The 13785-nt window shown below is 38.2% G+C and overlaps 1 protein-coding gene across 3 annotated transcripts in view; it reads left to right on the forward strand.

The window, feature by feature from the left end:
• The window catches only part of clasp1a (cytoplasmic linker associated protein 1a), a 90818-nt gene extending 79201 nt beyond the window's left edge, over positions 1-11617 (forward strand). For all 3 annotated transcript variants that reach the window (XM_079822158.1, XM_079822160.1, XM_079822159.1), the window contains 6 exons: positions 2639-2695; positions 3583-3755; positions 3885-4013; positions 4750-4956; positions 8410-8526; positions 9628-11617. In XM_079822158.1, the coding sequence (XP_079678284.1) occupies positions 2639-2695; positions 3583-3755; positions 3885-4013; positions 4750-4956; positions 8410-8526; positions 9628-9714 (770 nt within the window). In that variant the 3' untranslated portion in view covers positions 9715-11617. The remainder of the gene's footprint in view (positions 1-2638; positions 2696-3582; positions 3756-3884; positions 4014-4749; positions 4957-8409; positions 8527-9627) is intronic.
• The last annotated feature ends 2168 nt before the right edge of the window (positions 11618-13785 follow it).

A 13785-nucleotide genomic window follows, 5' to 3' on the forward strand; every position in this document is an offset into this window, starting at 1 on the left:
ACACGTACGCAGCCATCCACGTGATGTAAAAGAAAATGGGACTCTTCGGACCAGGTGACCTTCTTCCACTGCTCCAAGGTCCAGTGGGATGCTCACATACTCATTGTAGGTGCTTTCGACGGTGGACAGGGGTCAACAAAGGCATTCCGAGTGGCCTGTGGCTAAACAGCAGAGTCCGATGCACTGTATTGAAGTCAAAATCACACAGACAGTTTCTCAATACCAAATACTTGTATTAAAATCTAGTATAAAAAAAAAAAGATTAATTTAACAATATTTCATAAACAATATCCATTATAAAAGTTGCTAAGCAATTCAGTCAAAAGTACAAAGATAAAGCATTAAAGTTACATAAAAATATAAATTATGAAACTTTGCCCTCAGCCAAAACTGTTTGATCTGTAACAAACAATAGATTAATCAGACGAAAGACTGTCCAAAACAAACTATATGTCATGTAACCATTATAGAGATATCAGAGCAATTAACAATTTCCAGAAGAACTGGCCAAGGGAAGGCTGTTCTTTGCGGGGTACATGAGCACTGAATTGCCGCTGACACCCGATTTTAAATTTAATTTAAATAAACAGCATTTTGGAAGTTTAAAGCACTACATTCTAGCCTAAAAAACTCTTAAAGGGGTCATAAGTCATGTAAAAATAAGTCTCTGATGTCCCCAGAGTGTGTATGTGAAGTTTTAGCTCAAAATACCCCACAGATAATTTTTTTTATAGAATGTTAAAAATGCCTTTTTTGGGGGGTGAGCAAAAACGTGTTATGCAGACACGCACTGAAAATGTCAGAAACTGTTCAGCCTTTTAAGTTTGAACCGGAATTGGACCATGATGGAAAGACTCAAGAAGAAGTGACAGCATGTAGAATGCAACAGGATGTTCCTGAATGGTCAGTTGATGAATTTATGTAGCTGATGTGGAGTTAACTATCTTTAAGTCATTTATTAGCATCTTCTGTCATGATGATCTATAAATCGCTCATGTGGGAACTGTTGTAAGATTCCTACAGAGCCAGAATATATGTTGCATGAAGATAGAACAGGTATAGTTTAGTTTAATTACGATTATAACTTTTGTCATCTTGCTTTTATGACATGCCATTGCATTTGTGTTATGCACTGTATTGCAATAAATGTTAAAAGACGGATGCGACAGCTTGAGCAGACTCCTAAATGTACTCTACTACAACAACTCTTCCTCTTTTCTAAAGCAGCCTAACATGGCTTTATGCAACACAGGGTTTATGTAAATTTTAGGGTTTGTGATGTCATCAACCTGGCAAGAAGCTTGTTGTAGTCTTTAAAAAGAAAACATCTCCCTTTGCATTGAACTTTGAGTGATGTAAGTTAGCAGATGTTGTTTATGCTCAAACGGCAACATTACACACTAACTAAATTAAAAAAAACTGAAATCATATTCAAAGATTCCTTCAAGGGGGTCATATGATGCGATTTCTTGTTTTTTTTTTCTCTTTAGTGTGTTATGTAGCTGTTTGTGCATGTATAAGCATGTACTATCTGCAGAGTTGCAAAGCTCAAAGTCTCAAACCCAAAGAGATATTCTTTATAAAAGTTAAGGCTCAGCCACACCTTCTTAAAACGCTTCGTTCAAACACACCTTCACATCCAAACATCAGTATGTAGAGGCAGAGTTTCATAACCCCGCCCAAACGTATACGCAAAGAAAGAAGGCGTAACTTTTATTCGCTGTAGTTTTGTTGCCGCCGGCGCTGCTATGTCGTTGAGACACTGTGTTTTTCGTTGCGAAAGGAGGGCACAATTAGAAACCAGTGGCTAAGCTTTAGTTACAGCACTGTTCCAGAATGGGACAACCCAAATATTCGACTGTGTGCTGTTTCTTGCACCTGGGAGAGCACAGACCGTCTTTGTCGTTTCTACGATAACAAATGCAAACTTACCAATCTGATACTTTGTGGTCCATTCACGCTGGCAACGTTGATCAATCAGCTTGGTTACCTGCATCATCCAGATCCGATTCGGGCTCGAATTGATAAGGTAGGACCGACATTATCCTCTCAATATTGCTTTGCTTTGGGAGCTGATGTTCCAAATATGGTAAGAAGCGTGACATTTCCATCAGATGCTTAAGGTATTTGGGCCAATCACAATGCACTGGATCGCTGGCCAATCAGAGCACACCACGCTTTACAGAACCATGAGCTTTGTAAAAATATACGCATTTCAGAAAGGAGGGGCACAGAGGAGCAACAATAGTATACAGTATGTGTAAAATGACTTGTTTTAACCTAAAAAACAACATGTAAACACATTACATTAAACCAAATGCACAAAATAATGTTCTTTTTAGAACCATCATATGACCCCTTTAAAATTACATTCCGTAGCACAAGAGTAGTATTTGCAAAATTATAGTGATTTAACAAATTTTTGGATAATGGATGGGGAAAAAGAGGGCAGACACTGTTGATTGCAGAAATAACACCTTTCAAGTCAGTGTTAACAACCTGATGCTGAGAGACCATAACAAAACATAAATAAGTGATTAACCCCCTGTAAGCGTAAGTTTCAGATATGTAGGTATAGCATGTAGGATAGTGGAGTTTGTGTGTCATCACTTCCCCTCCTGTCCCTCCCCTTCTACAGGCCGTCGGCAAGACTGTGGTGAGAACAAGATGGTGCTGCCCAAGGGCTTTACTCCTGGTAAAGACCTGCACAGTTAAACAAGACTGTTGCACTTTTCTTAATTTGCTTCCCCTTCTACCTCCTCTCTTTCATTGTCATCCATCTCAGTCTCTCATGTGATGTCAACCTTAAATGACACAACTGCTTTGCTAACGGGGTTATTTGATAGCTGCTACAGGCCACCAGCACTAATATAAGGCAATACAGTCGCATAGTAGGACTGTTTATTGGGTGACTGTATGTTCAAATTAAATGGAAACCTGGTGATGATTCACTTACATTTGCTTTGCAACTAACAGAGCATCACTGTTTGCAAACACATCAAAAAAACTGATTAACCAGAATCTAAGTGAACACTTAACCGTCCTAACTACTAACAAAAACTAACGTCAAAACACTTTTACTTTTTACCGCTTTTACAAAACACATTACTTGCTGATGTATAAGAGTAAATCTTATGAAAACATTTCCATTATATTATTTCCATTATACTATTTCATTTAATTGATAATTGTTATTACTGTGATTATTGTATTAAACTGTAATGTGTTTTTTTTTTCAAAAAGTGTAATTTGAATAAAAAATAAAAAACTACCATGAGTAGTTACATAAGTACTACCATGATATACCTAACAATTTAATATTTTAGCATTGTTTTAAATGTCATGATGCAAGAAATAGGCCTAAAAATAGGCTTACGCTTTTTTAAAGCAAAATATAATGCAATTATTTTTAGATTCGAGGTGCAACATGTTCTTGACAGGCTTCATAAGATTCAATTATATATTGAATATCATATACTCAAAAGAGATTAACCAAAGTGTTCTGGTACAATTGAAGTAGAATAATAGCTTGTTTATGAAGATTGTCTTCTGCTCTGACTTGAATCATTGTGGATCATTCAGATTTGGTTGCAGACCTGCTGAAGGAGCTGTCTAATCACAACGAGCGAGTGGAGGAGAGGAAGGGGGCGTTGATCGAGCTGCTGAAGATCGCCCGTGAAGACAGCCTTGCTGTATGGGACGAGCACTTCAAAACAATCCTGTTGCTGCTGTTGGAGACACTCGGGGACAAAGATGTCAGTCAAAGAATTGTACTACAATTGGCACTTTCAATATAATCCTTAAGTCTTTTAAGTTTCTTTTTTAAGTTTGAATGTATTTGTAGTGGTTAGTAATGATGGTATGCATTCTGTCTGATTATTTAGCACACTATCCGAGCACTGGCTTTACGGGTTCTGAAGGAGATCCTGAGGAACCAGCCAGCGCGCTTCAAGAACTATGCAGAACTCACCATCATGAAAACACTAGAAGCCCACAAGGACTCTCATAAAGAGGTTAGAATCAGCCCTCTCAAAAATCGAATGTTTTAACCTCTAATCAATTTAAGCAATACAACTTTAGTATTATACTCAAAAATCATACTTTAGCTAGTATTGTTCTTTACGTTTGGATTAAAGTAATACGTTGAAGGACCGAAAATGTAGTAGGTTTTCTGTCATAATTCCTTGCCATTTTCATTAGTATTTTTAACTAGAACTTCATTAATAATATTAAGATATTCAATAATAATAATGATAGTGTGTAAAGGTGAAGATACAAATTAATAAATAATTATACAATAGTAACATATTTTGTATTACTTCCTTGTAGTAATGTGATCTGATTAAATCTAGATTTATAGGATATGAATATGTTCTTTTAAACCAAACTCCATGGTCACCATAATACCTCTCGCATGTGATGACCTCACTGTTTCTGAGAAATCAAGCAGGGCAGGTGACGTTTTCTTTAGGACGGCCTCATTGAGAGTAAAATGAGCTGATTGGTCTCTTTAATCCCATTTTAAATACAACACCTGTACATGTGGACACTGAGCACCTTGGTTACATCTAAAGCAAGATGACCCAAGCCAACAAACCCAACACCTAGATGAATAAATGAATGAAGTTCCCTGTGCATGTAAAACCGCAGTAATAAAGCAGTCTGTAGTACTGCCTCCTATTCCAAATGAAGTTACTTGTCCATCTAATTTTCTGTTAGATCTCAGGTTGTTCAATATTATATGTGCAGGTGGTTAGGGCAGCTGAAGAGGCTGCCGCTACATTGGCTGGCTCCATTCACCCAGAGCAATGCATCAAGGTGCTGTGTCCCATCGTTCAGACTGCAGACTACCCCATCAACCTGGCTGCTATTAAGATGCAGTCCAAAGTGGTTGAGCGCATTGCCAAGGATTCCCTGCATCAGCTGCTGCCAGACATCATCCCCGGCCTCTTACAAGTGAGTATTTTATGTTGGAAGCATTTTATGATAAAAAGTTAATCTCACCAATGCTGTCACTTTGGGAACTTGTTACATTTTTAAATTCCCTCTTTGCAAAATACTCTCTCTATACAGTCTCTATAGTTGTTTTCATTTCCTAGTTCCAACTCCATAAGATGTCATTGTATGTCAGTGGGAGTAGTTTGAAAGTATGCAGCATCTCGCATCTTGCATTTATTGCATATACAGTCAAACCAAAATGTATTCAAACACCTTCAACATTTTCTCACATTATCCCAGTTTATACGCTATAGTTTAGAAAATGGTAATAAAATATGACAAGAACTCAGAGTTAAACTGTGTCAGAACAAACTCATCTTGATAATGTCAATACTTTGATAGAAAGGTATGTAATGGATTACAATCAACCAATAAGCTGCCAGCTGTTAAATTTAAGTACACAATTAGATAATACCAATTTAGGTCAACCAATTACCAAGCAATGCTTAATTTTGTATGGAAGGATATCGCGGACAATTTTCAAAAGGAATTGCAAATGGTATTTGCAATTGCGTTTTCAATTTGTGGACGCATAATATGTGACACAATCCAAAAGCAATTGCAAATCGCGCATTACCATTTGCATTTTCGTTTACGCAAACGCACAATGACTGCCAAATTTCAAATGGAAAAGCAAAGTCTGTTTGCAATTGCATTTCCAATGTCTTGCAAGTTATGACCCTGCCATTTTGGAATAGCAATAGCAAATCACCTATTTGCTCTTTTATTTCCTCCGTGTCCTGCCACAACCTGCACAAAATTCAAATGGAATCGCAATCCTCTTTGCGTTTGCATTTCCGATGCCTAACACAGTCAACTGTCAATCAGGCTTGAGGGCGGGGTTTATTGATGTAGTCGGAAAGTAGGCCACGCCCTCAAGTGGTGGAAAACCAAGGACTTTTTCATCATTATTCATTCCTAAGAACATGGGGAGAAATATCCAATGTGTCTATTTAGCAAAAACAACAAAAAAGTCATAAAACTACTGTGTAGTTTTTTGCACTTCAAACAAAGCCAAATACCTGGAAATAGACTATTTATCAACTGCCAACCAAACAAAAAGAAACCAAAAGAAGACTGCTCTGGTTGCAAGCAAATTGTCAAGAAGCAATTAAGATAGGGATGCTTTAACCGTTGACCAAAAGTAAGAATTTTGACAGATTAATATACAGTTAAACGGTTTAAAATGTGTAGGCTATATATATTTATTTATTTATTTTTTTAAGGTTTTTATTTTTATTTAATTTTTTTGCTGCATGGTTAAAGCAAAATATGCTAAATTCGGTTTAAAAATCAGTTCAATATATAATATAGGCCTATAATCTTTTGAAATAGGCCTATCCTTTTATTGAACCTGGGGCAAAAAGACATTTTGAAAGATTTCACCAGCTGGTACTTTCGGTTTTGCCGCGGAGATCCTTGTGATAAATAAATGTGTTGTATTTATGATAATCCGTGTAGATTTCAGTTGACGAAAATAAATAATAAAAGCGCGATAAGTCACGAAAGACAACTGAATTACTCACAGGATGCTGTGCGCGTGTTCCTAGCGCAACACGGACAAGCGTGCCCAAACGGCCAAATAAACACAGAAATAGGCTATATCAAAATGCCAAGTCGAGTATTCACATAAACACAGTAGGCTAGATGTAAGCACTGTGTGCGTGCACTGCACACACATAAATTTATAACCGGACCTCAAAGTGAAAAATTTTAAATTAATCTGATGAGAAAAAAAATGCCGGTTCTTTATAAGATTCAATCTGATTTAGTAGTTTTTCGTTTTGTCATCTTAATGTATTAATTATTTAGAATAAGTGAGAAATAGGCTATTTAGTATTTATTTATTTTATGCTTTTTATTTATATTACTTTATTATATATTATTTCAGTTTTTCTCTGTTGTCAGAAACGCTGCAGGTGCGTGAAAATTTGTGTGAATCCAGGTTCTGTTGTTGAGCTGTTCTGTCAAATCTGTTAAATGTCAAAATAAAGATACAAATATAGTTCAATGAATAGGAATAGGCTACATATGATGAAAATAATAATGTTGAATAAAATGAAATGAAGAAGAAAATCAGATCATCAGAGGAGGTAGGCTACGAAACGAACATGAACTGCGATTGAATGTCACTAATGTAGTTTTCTTTTCTTTTTTGATCGCTTGGCTCTTGAGCACAGAATCGTATGAACAACACACAACTCACATCATGTCAAGTTTCTATAGATTTTCTGATTTTAACTCATCATGATAATTTACTGTGTCGGGTGCAATATGATGATATTCGTCTGATATAGGCTAGCCTATAGCCTACCGAATGCAGTCATGTCACTTTTCTTATTTGCTGTTTTTTTTTTCTGGTTGCAGGTGAACATACAATCAGTTCTGCATTTTGACTTTGTTTGAACTAAAGAGTTTAAACTTGTTTTTTATTACAAAAATAGCCAAATCCCCCGTTTTCCACCACTTGAGGGCGTGGCCTACTTTCCGACTACATCAATAAACCCCGCCCTCAAGCCTGATTGACAGTTGACTGTGTTAGGCATCGGAAATGCAAACGCAAAGAGGATTGCGATTCCATTTGAATTTTGTGCAGGTTGTGGCAGGACACGGAGGAAATAAAAGAGCAAATAGGTGATTTGCTATTGCTATTCCAAAATGGCAGGGTCATAACTTGCAAGACATTGGAAATGCAATTGCAAACAGACTTTGCTTTTCCATTTGAAATTTGGCAGTCATTGTGCGTTTGCCTAAACGAAAATGCAAATGGTAATGCGTGATTTGCAATTTGCAATTCCTTTTGAAAATTGTCCGCGATATCCTTCCATAATTTTGTTCAGTCTGTGGTGTAAAAGGTCGCATTAGCAATTAAAGAAAAAACACTAAAGCAAAACACGGTCAGGTCAAAGTGTCTGAATAATTTTGGTCTCAAATTTTTATCAATTTTACTGGTAGTCCACTTTATGAAGGATTTGTGGGTATAATATACGACTGTTTATTTTATTTTGCTATCCTCACTTACATAAATAAACTATAGTGTCCTGCACCCACTAGTAAAAAATTATATCTGGTGCCTGAATAATTTTTGGTTTGACTGTATACCCGAACACAGTGCAATATGCGGAATGGAGAATGAGATTTAAGATAGGATAGATTTTCTGTGACTCTTTTGTAGCCCTTTTGGTAATTTAACCTTTGGTCAAACTATTGGACAAAATTGGGTAAGTATATTTGCATAGTCTGCATTGGGAATGTTGGGAGCATAGTCCGCAAGTATGCCTTCTTTGTACTTTTGCCTACTGTACTCTTGATGTGTGTGTGTGCGTGAGAGAGAGAGAGCGAGAGAGTGGGTGTGTGTGTGTGTGTGTGAGAGAGAAGATTTTAATGCTAAAACGGTCTATCTGTCTGCAGGGCTATGATAACACAGAGAGTAGCGTTCGCAAAGCCAGCGTGTTCTGTCTGGTGGCCATCTACTCAGTGATTGGTGAGGAGCTTAAGCCACACTTGGCCCAGCTCACAGGTAGCAAGGTATGTTCACATGCTCTCAAAGTCCACCAAAAGTTTCACCCCGTTCAACCTTCTTATCACGAAGTCCTTTATTTACTTGTTTCTCCCCTCTGGTTTCAACTTGTCTCTTCAACTGTTTTTTATACATGTCCCAATTTCACTGAGTCCGAGGTTAATAGCACAACACATTTAAAAAGAACTGGGGGTGAGGGGCTGAATTTAACCTGAATTTAGCATTTTTTTTTGGCATTTTTTTCAAGGTAGTTAAGCGCAAATTGAGTTTTTATTTTTGTAATTTCCATTATTCTCAATGATTCTCATAACTTTAATACAGTGAGTTTTTGGTGTTGTTTTATTTAAATTCGCATAAACTAAAAACAATAGAATTAAAGGTACCATAGTGTGTAAACGCTTAGATTTTAAATAATAAATTATTAAATAATTTTTCACACATTACAATGCTGAAGTTTTTTTTATTTATTTTTTTATGTTACAGTAATGAGATTTTAGCTTAATTACTCTAAATTTCACAGTTCAAAATCTTTATAGTCTAAAAATAAAATTAATTTTATTTAAGACAAACATATAAAAAAAATAATTTCGGGTGAAATAAGATGCGGACATGTTCTGGATAAGTTTCATTAAATGTACCAAGAAAAAAAATGTCATCACCCCACGTCTGGACCCTAGTCATGACACCGCATGCTCCAAGTCATCTTCTCCGTTTTTAGTGTTATGGAATTTTTTCATAACAAGGGAAAAAAAAAGATTGGATAGGGAAAGCTCTGGCTTTGTGTGGATGTGGCCTAAATGTCTTCCTCCCAAATTCTTCATATGTTACGTGTACAGATCTTAAGTGTCCACTCTCTGCATTTTATTCAAAATATTGATATCAGTATAGTGCTGAGTATTGTTTCTGCAAAGTGGTATATTTGCTGTCAAATCATTTTACATTGCCCTCCTTTTAGACATAATACGAAAGTCAATATTAACCCTGACCTTCTAAGATAACACCACTACAGTAGAAAGTGTAAATACATGCTCTTATCAGAGAAACCAGGTCTATACAGAGGTCTATATGAGTGTTAGTATTGAAATTCACCTTGTCTTTTATTTCCACAGATGAAGTTGCTAAATCTGTACATTAAGAGGGCCCAGACCACCAACAGCAACAGCAGCAGTTCTTCAGACGTGTCCTCTCACAGCTAGCCAGATGGACTCTAACCAGTGCCCTACATGTGCATTTGGGAACATAGTTGTGCCTCCTCCAGACATCTTTTTTTATTGCTTCATCACAATCTTGCTGGATTTTCCCAGAGGGATGTGTTGCTCACTGCAATCAGACTTTTCTTTTCAACAACTCCCGGAAACCTCTTAGTTAGCCTCATGCATCTTTCCATCTGTGGAACGTTGAATGTAAAGGGGTTCGAATCGAGAAAAATGCATGCATATCTTCCATGATAGGCATTGCTTCCTTAATTGGAGCGAACAGGCTTTCTTCAGCTTCTGAAGAGGTGATTCGTTAACTACGTTTATTAGTAATAACTTATTCATGTTTGCAAGTGATGTTAAAGGTTTAGTTGAGTTATTTGGATATTTTAAATGGGCACAGTTGGGTTAACTAATACCCCACTTGAATCTTTGTTGATGCTAGTGGATCATTTGGCTGGCCGAGTGATAAATGTAAAGAAAAGAGAACAATTTAAGTAATTTGTAGGTTTGGCTACAATGACAACCAAAAAAACAAAAGTAGGATTAAAACATTCTTTTATTAATTTTTATTTCATGGGACCGCAATACCACATCCCATTATGTTGGAAGTGATGTAAAGCAATTGTGTTGATTTTATTATAGGATGGATTATGTGTTAAATATGTGGGCTTCACTACAGAAAACAAGGACAAACTTCTGAATGTAGAGCTTTTCCTTTCATCTTTGGGGAAAAAAGCAAATGGAAAAACATGCGAGCCATAACAGTAATGTAAAAAGTTCACGAACACTCGAATGGAGTTGAAAACATGACCTGGAGCATCTTCAGTCAAGAAACAATGAATGAAACCGATTTACACTTTATGTTCTTAGAGCAAGAGGATTGTGATGGAAATTGTAAAACTACTATGCCTTGCGTTTCTTTTTCTGTTTAAAAAACTCAGACTGTTAAAATGTACGTGTCCACAGGCAGTCTTACTACATTGCTTAAGCATGACACGGCAAGTTCACCGTGCATCTAAAACACTAATGAAAACCCTCTCCGTCTCAAGAACTAGAGGGGATGTTATGTTCTCTGAACTCTTTCTGTTTAGTGTTATGTACATACCTTTCAATCATTGCTTCTCACTCCCCCACAAAATTAAGGTAAAGATGTTGCACTCTTTTGCACGTTAACAAATAGCCTGCATGTTTTGATGACATAACCATCCTGTGCTGCCGTGACTGACCTAAGTTTGGCTGTTTGTGAAAAACTTGCCCCGTCAGCAATTCGGTCGGTCTGTAAATACAGTATTATTATTGTTATTATTAATATGTTGCCCATGTGGGAAAGTAGGCAAGTGCAAACTCAAATGGGTCCCACAGAGTTGACCAAAATGCCTGTCCTCAGACTGTGAACCTGACCATGTTAGAAATTAAGGACAGGCATTTAAAAAGCACCCTACTTTTAGTATTATATACTGAGGCATGTGGCTTTTATTGGTATGCTAAATGTGCGTACCCTTGTTTGATTCAGCGTTTCTTTCGAATGGTTTTTAACCGATTCAGACCATGAACCATCATTTTGGTTTAGACTGGGGTTATTCATAAAAACAATCTGTTTATGAAAGGACAAAGCCAACTCTGCAAATCAACAGTGAAAGTATTAAGTTGCCCCTTGGGTTTCCTGAAATGTTGACCTCTAGTGGTATCCCATCAAATTGTTCACTACGCATGTTAGACTTTTTGTCGTTTGACACCGATACACCCTTGTATTTATAAATTTGTTATTTCCTTTTCTGTCCCAATGTACAGTTTTTTTTTTTTTTTTCAAAGGCTTATGATAGATTTACATCAACTTGAGTTTGGCCTAGAAATAAAACAACCAGAAACATGAATTTATTTTGATGATTATTTTAAACCCTAAAATGTATCTGAGTTGACTGTTTACTGAATGTCCAGTGCCAAAGAAAGGCGTGTGTGTTTGTATGTATGTATGTATGCATGTGTGTATATATATATATATATATATATATATATATATATATATATATATATATATATATAATATATACATACCGATCAGGCCTAATATCACGTTGGTCCCCATTTTGCTGCCAAACCGGCCCTGACCCGTTGAGGCATGGACTCCACTAGGCCCCTGAAGGTATGCTGTTGTATCTGGCACCAAGATGTTAGCAGCAGATCCTTTAAGTCCTGTAAGTTGTGAGGTGGGGCCTCCATGGATCGGACTTGTTTGTTCAGCACATCCCACAGATGCTCGATTGTATTGAGATCTGCAGAATTTGGAGGCCAAGTCAACACCTCAAACTCGTTGTTGTGCTCCTCAAACTATTCCTGACCCATTTTTGCTTTGTGGCAGGGTGCATTATCCTGCTGAAAGAGGCTACAGCCACCAGGGAATACCGTTTCCATGAAATGGTGTACATGGTCTGCAACAATGCTTAGGTAGGTGGTATGTGTCAAAGTAACATCAACATGGATGGCTGGACCCAAGGTTTCCCAGCAGAACATTGCCCAAAGCATCACACTGCCTCCGCCGGCTTGCCTTCTTCCCAAAGTGCATCCTGGTGCCATGTGTTCCCCAGGTAAGCGACGCACACACACCCGGCCTTCCACGTGATGCAAAAGAAAATGTGATTCATCAGATCAGGTTACCTTCTTCCATTGCTCCGTGGTCCAGTTCTGATGCTCGACGGGTCAGCAGGGGCACCCTGACTGGTCTGTGGCTATGTCTTCGTTTCTCACCTGCATCAATGAGCCTTGGCCGCCCATGACCCAGTCGCCGGTTCACCACTTCTTTCCTTGAACCACTTTTGATAGATAGCCTACTGACCACTGCAGACTGGGAACACCCCACAAGAGCTGCAGTTTTGGAGATGCTCTAATGCTGCGTTCACACCAAACGCGAATTGAGCGTCTGGCGCGAGTGATTTCAATGTTAAGTCAATGGAAAGGCGCGTTGACGCGCGTCTGGAGGTCCCGCGGCGCGGGAGGCGCGTTACGCGCGGCGCGAAGGACGCGAATCCGCCTCATTCGCGCGAATGGCGCGAATTGGACGCGAATTGGGCGTCTTGCGCGATACGCGCGTTACACGCGAATGGTGCTTTTGTGCATTCACGCGTTTGAAGCGAATTCGCGTCTGACGCCCGAGTTGAAAAATTTGAACTTTGGCGTCAATTCGCGCCGCGTTAACCAATCAGGAGCCTGCTCGCTGCTGTCACGTGGTAAAGTGACGTGTATGAGAAACCCTGCATAAATTAAAAACAGTACTATTGTGTCACAAAATGTATTTTTAAGACGTTTCAGGTGGGAATGTAGTTGTTTAAAGCTCAAATCTGTGGTTTATTTATAAAGAGAGCGCCTATTTAAAAAAAATAATCTTGTGTTTTTGGAGTTGTGAGATCCAGGCTATCACCGGGCAATCACTGCTCATAACCCCAGCGAAGGCAGCCTTTCCTCGCCAGTCTTTCTGGCGTCTGCCGCTGGCTCTGATGTCCTGTAGTGGTTCGTCTTGTGTGGATCTAACGGTCGATCTTTGCTCTCATAAATATATAATTTGTTGTTTGCCAAATCGTTTTGACTGAGGGCAAAGAGAAGTTTCATAACTTTATATTTTAAGGATATTTAAATATACATGTACTGAAGATGATGTAGGAGTTGCCTGGACCACATTTGTGTGGCTATTAATGCTTAATATATATGTTTAATGAAAATGAAAAGAGGCAGAGTGGTGTTTTATGACATATTTCTCCTGGAGTGCCTTGAACGCGCGTCAATTTCGCTTCCAGCGCTCGATTTCTACGCGCGTCCAATTCTCTGCTGACGCGCGAATGCATTCAAAATGTACGCGCGTGAAACTAGACGCGGTAGACGCGATTTTGACGCTCAATTCGCGTTTGGTGTGAACGCAGCATAACACAGTCGTCTAGCCATCACAATGTGGCCCTTGTCAAACTCACTCAAATCCTTACGCTTGCCCATTTTTCCTGCTTCTAATACATCAACTTTGAGGACAAAATGTTCACTTGCTGCCTAATATATCCCACTTACTAACAGGTGCTGTGATTA

This window comes from Gobio gobio, assembly GCF_949357685.1.
Source record: "Gobio gobio genome assembly, chromosome: 7".
NCBI classification, from domain to species: Eukaryota; Metazoa; Chordata; class Actinopteri; order Cypriniformes; family Gobionidae; genus Gobio; species Gobio gobio.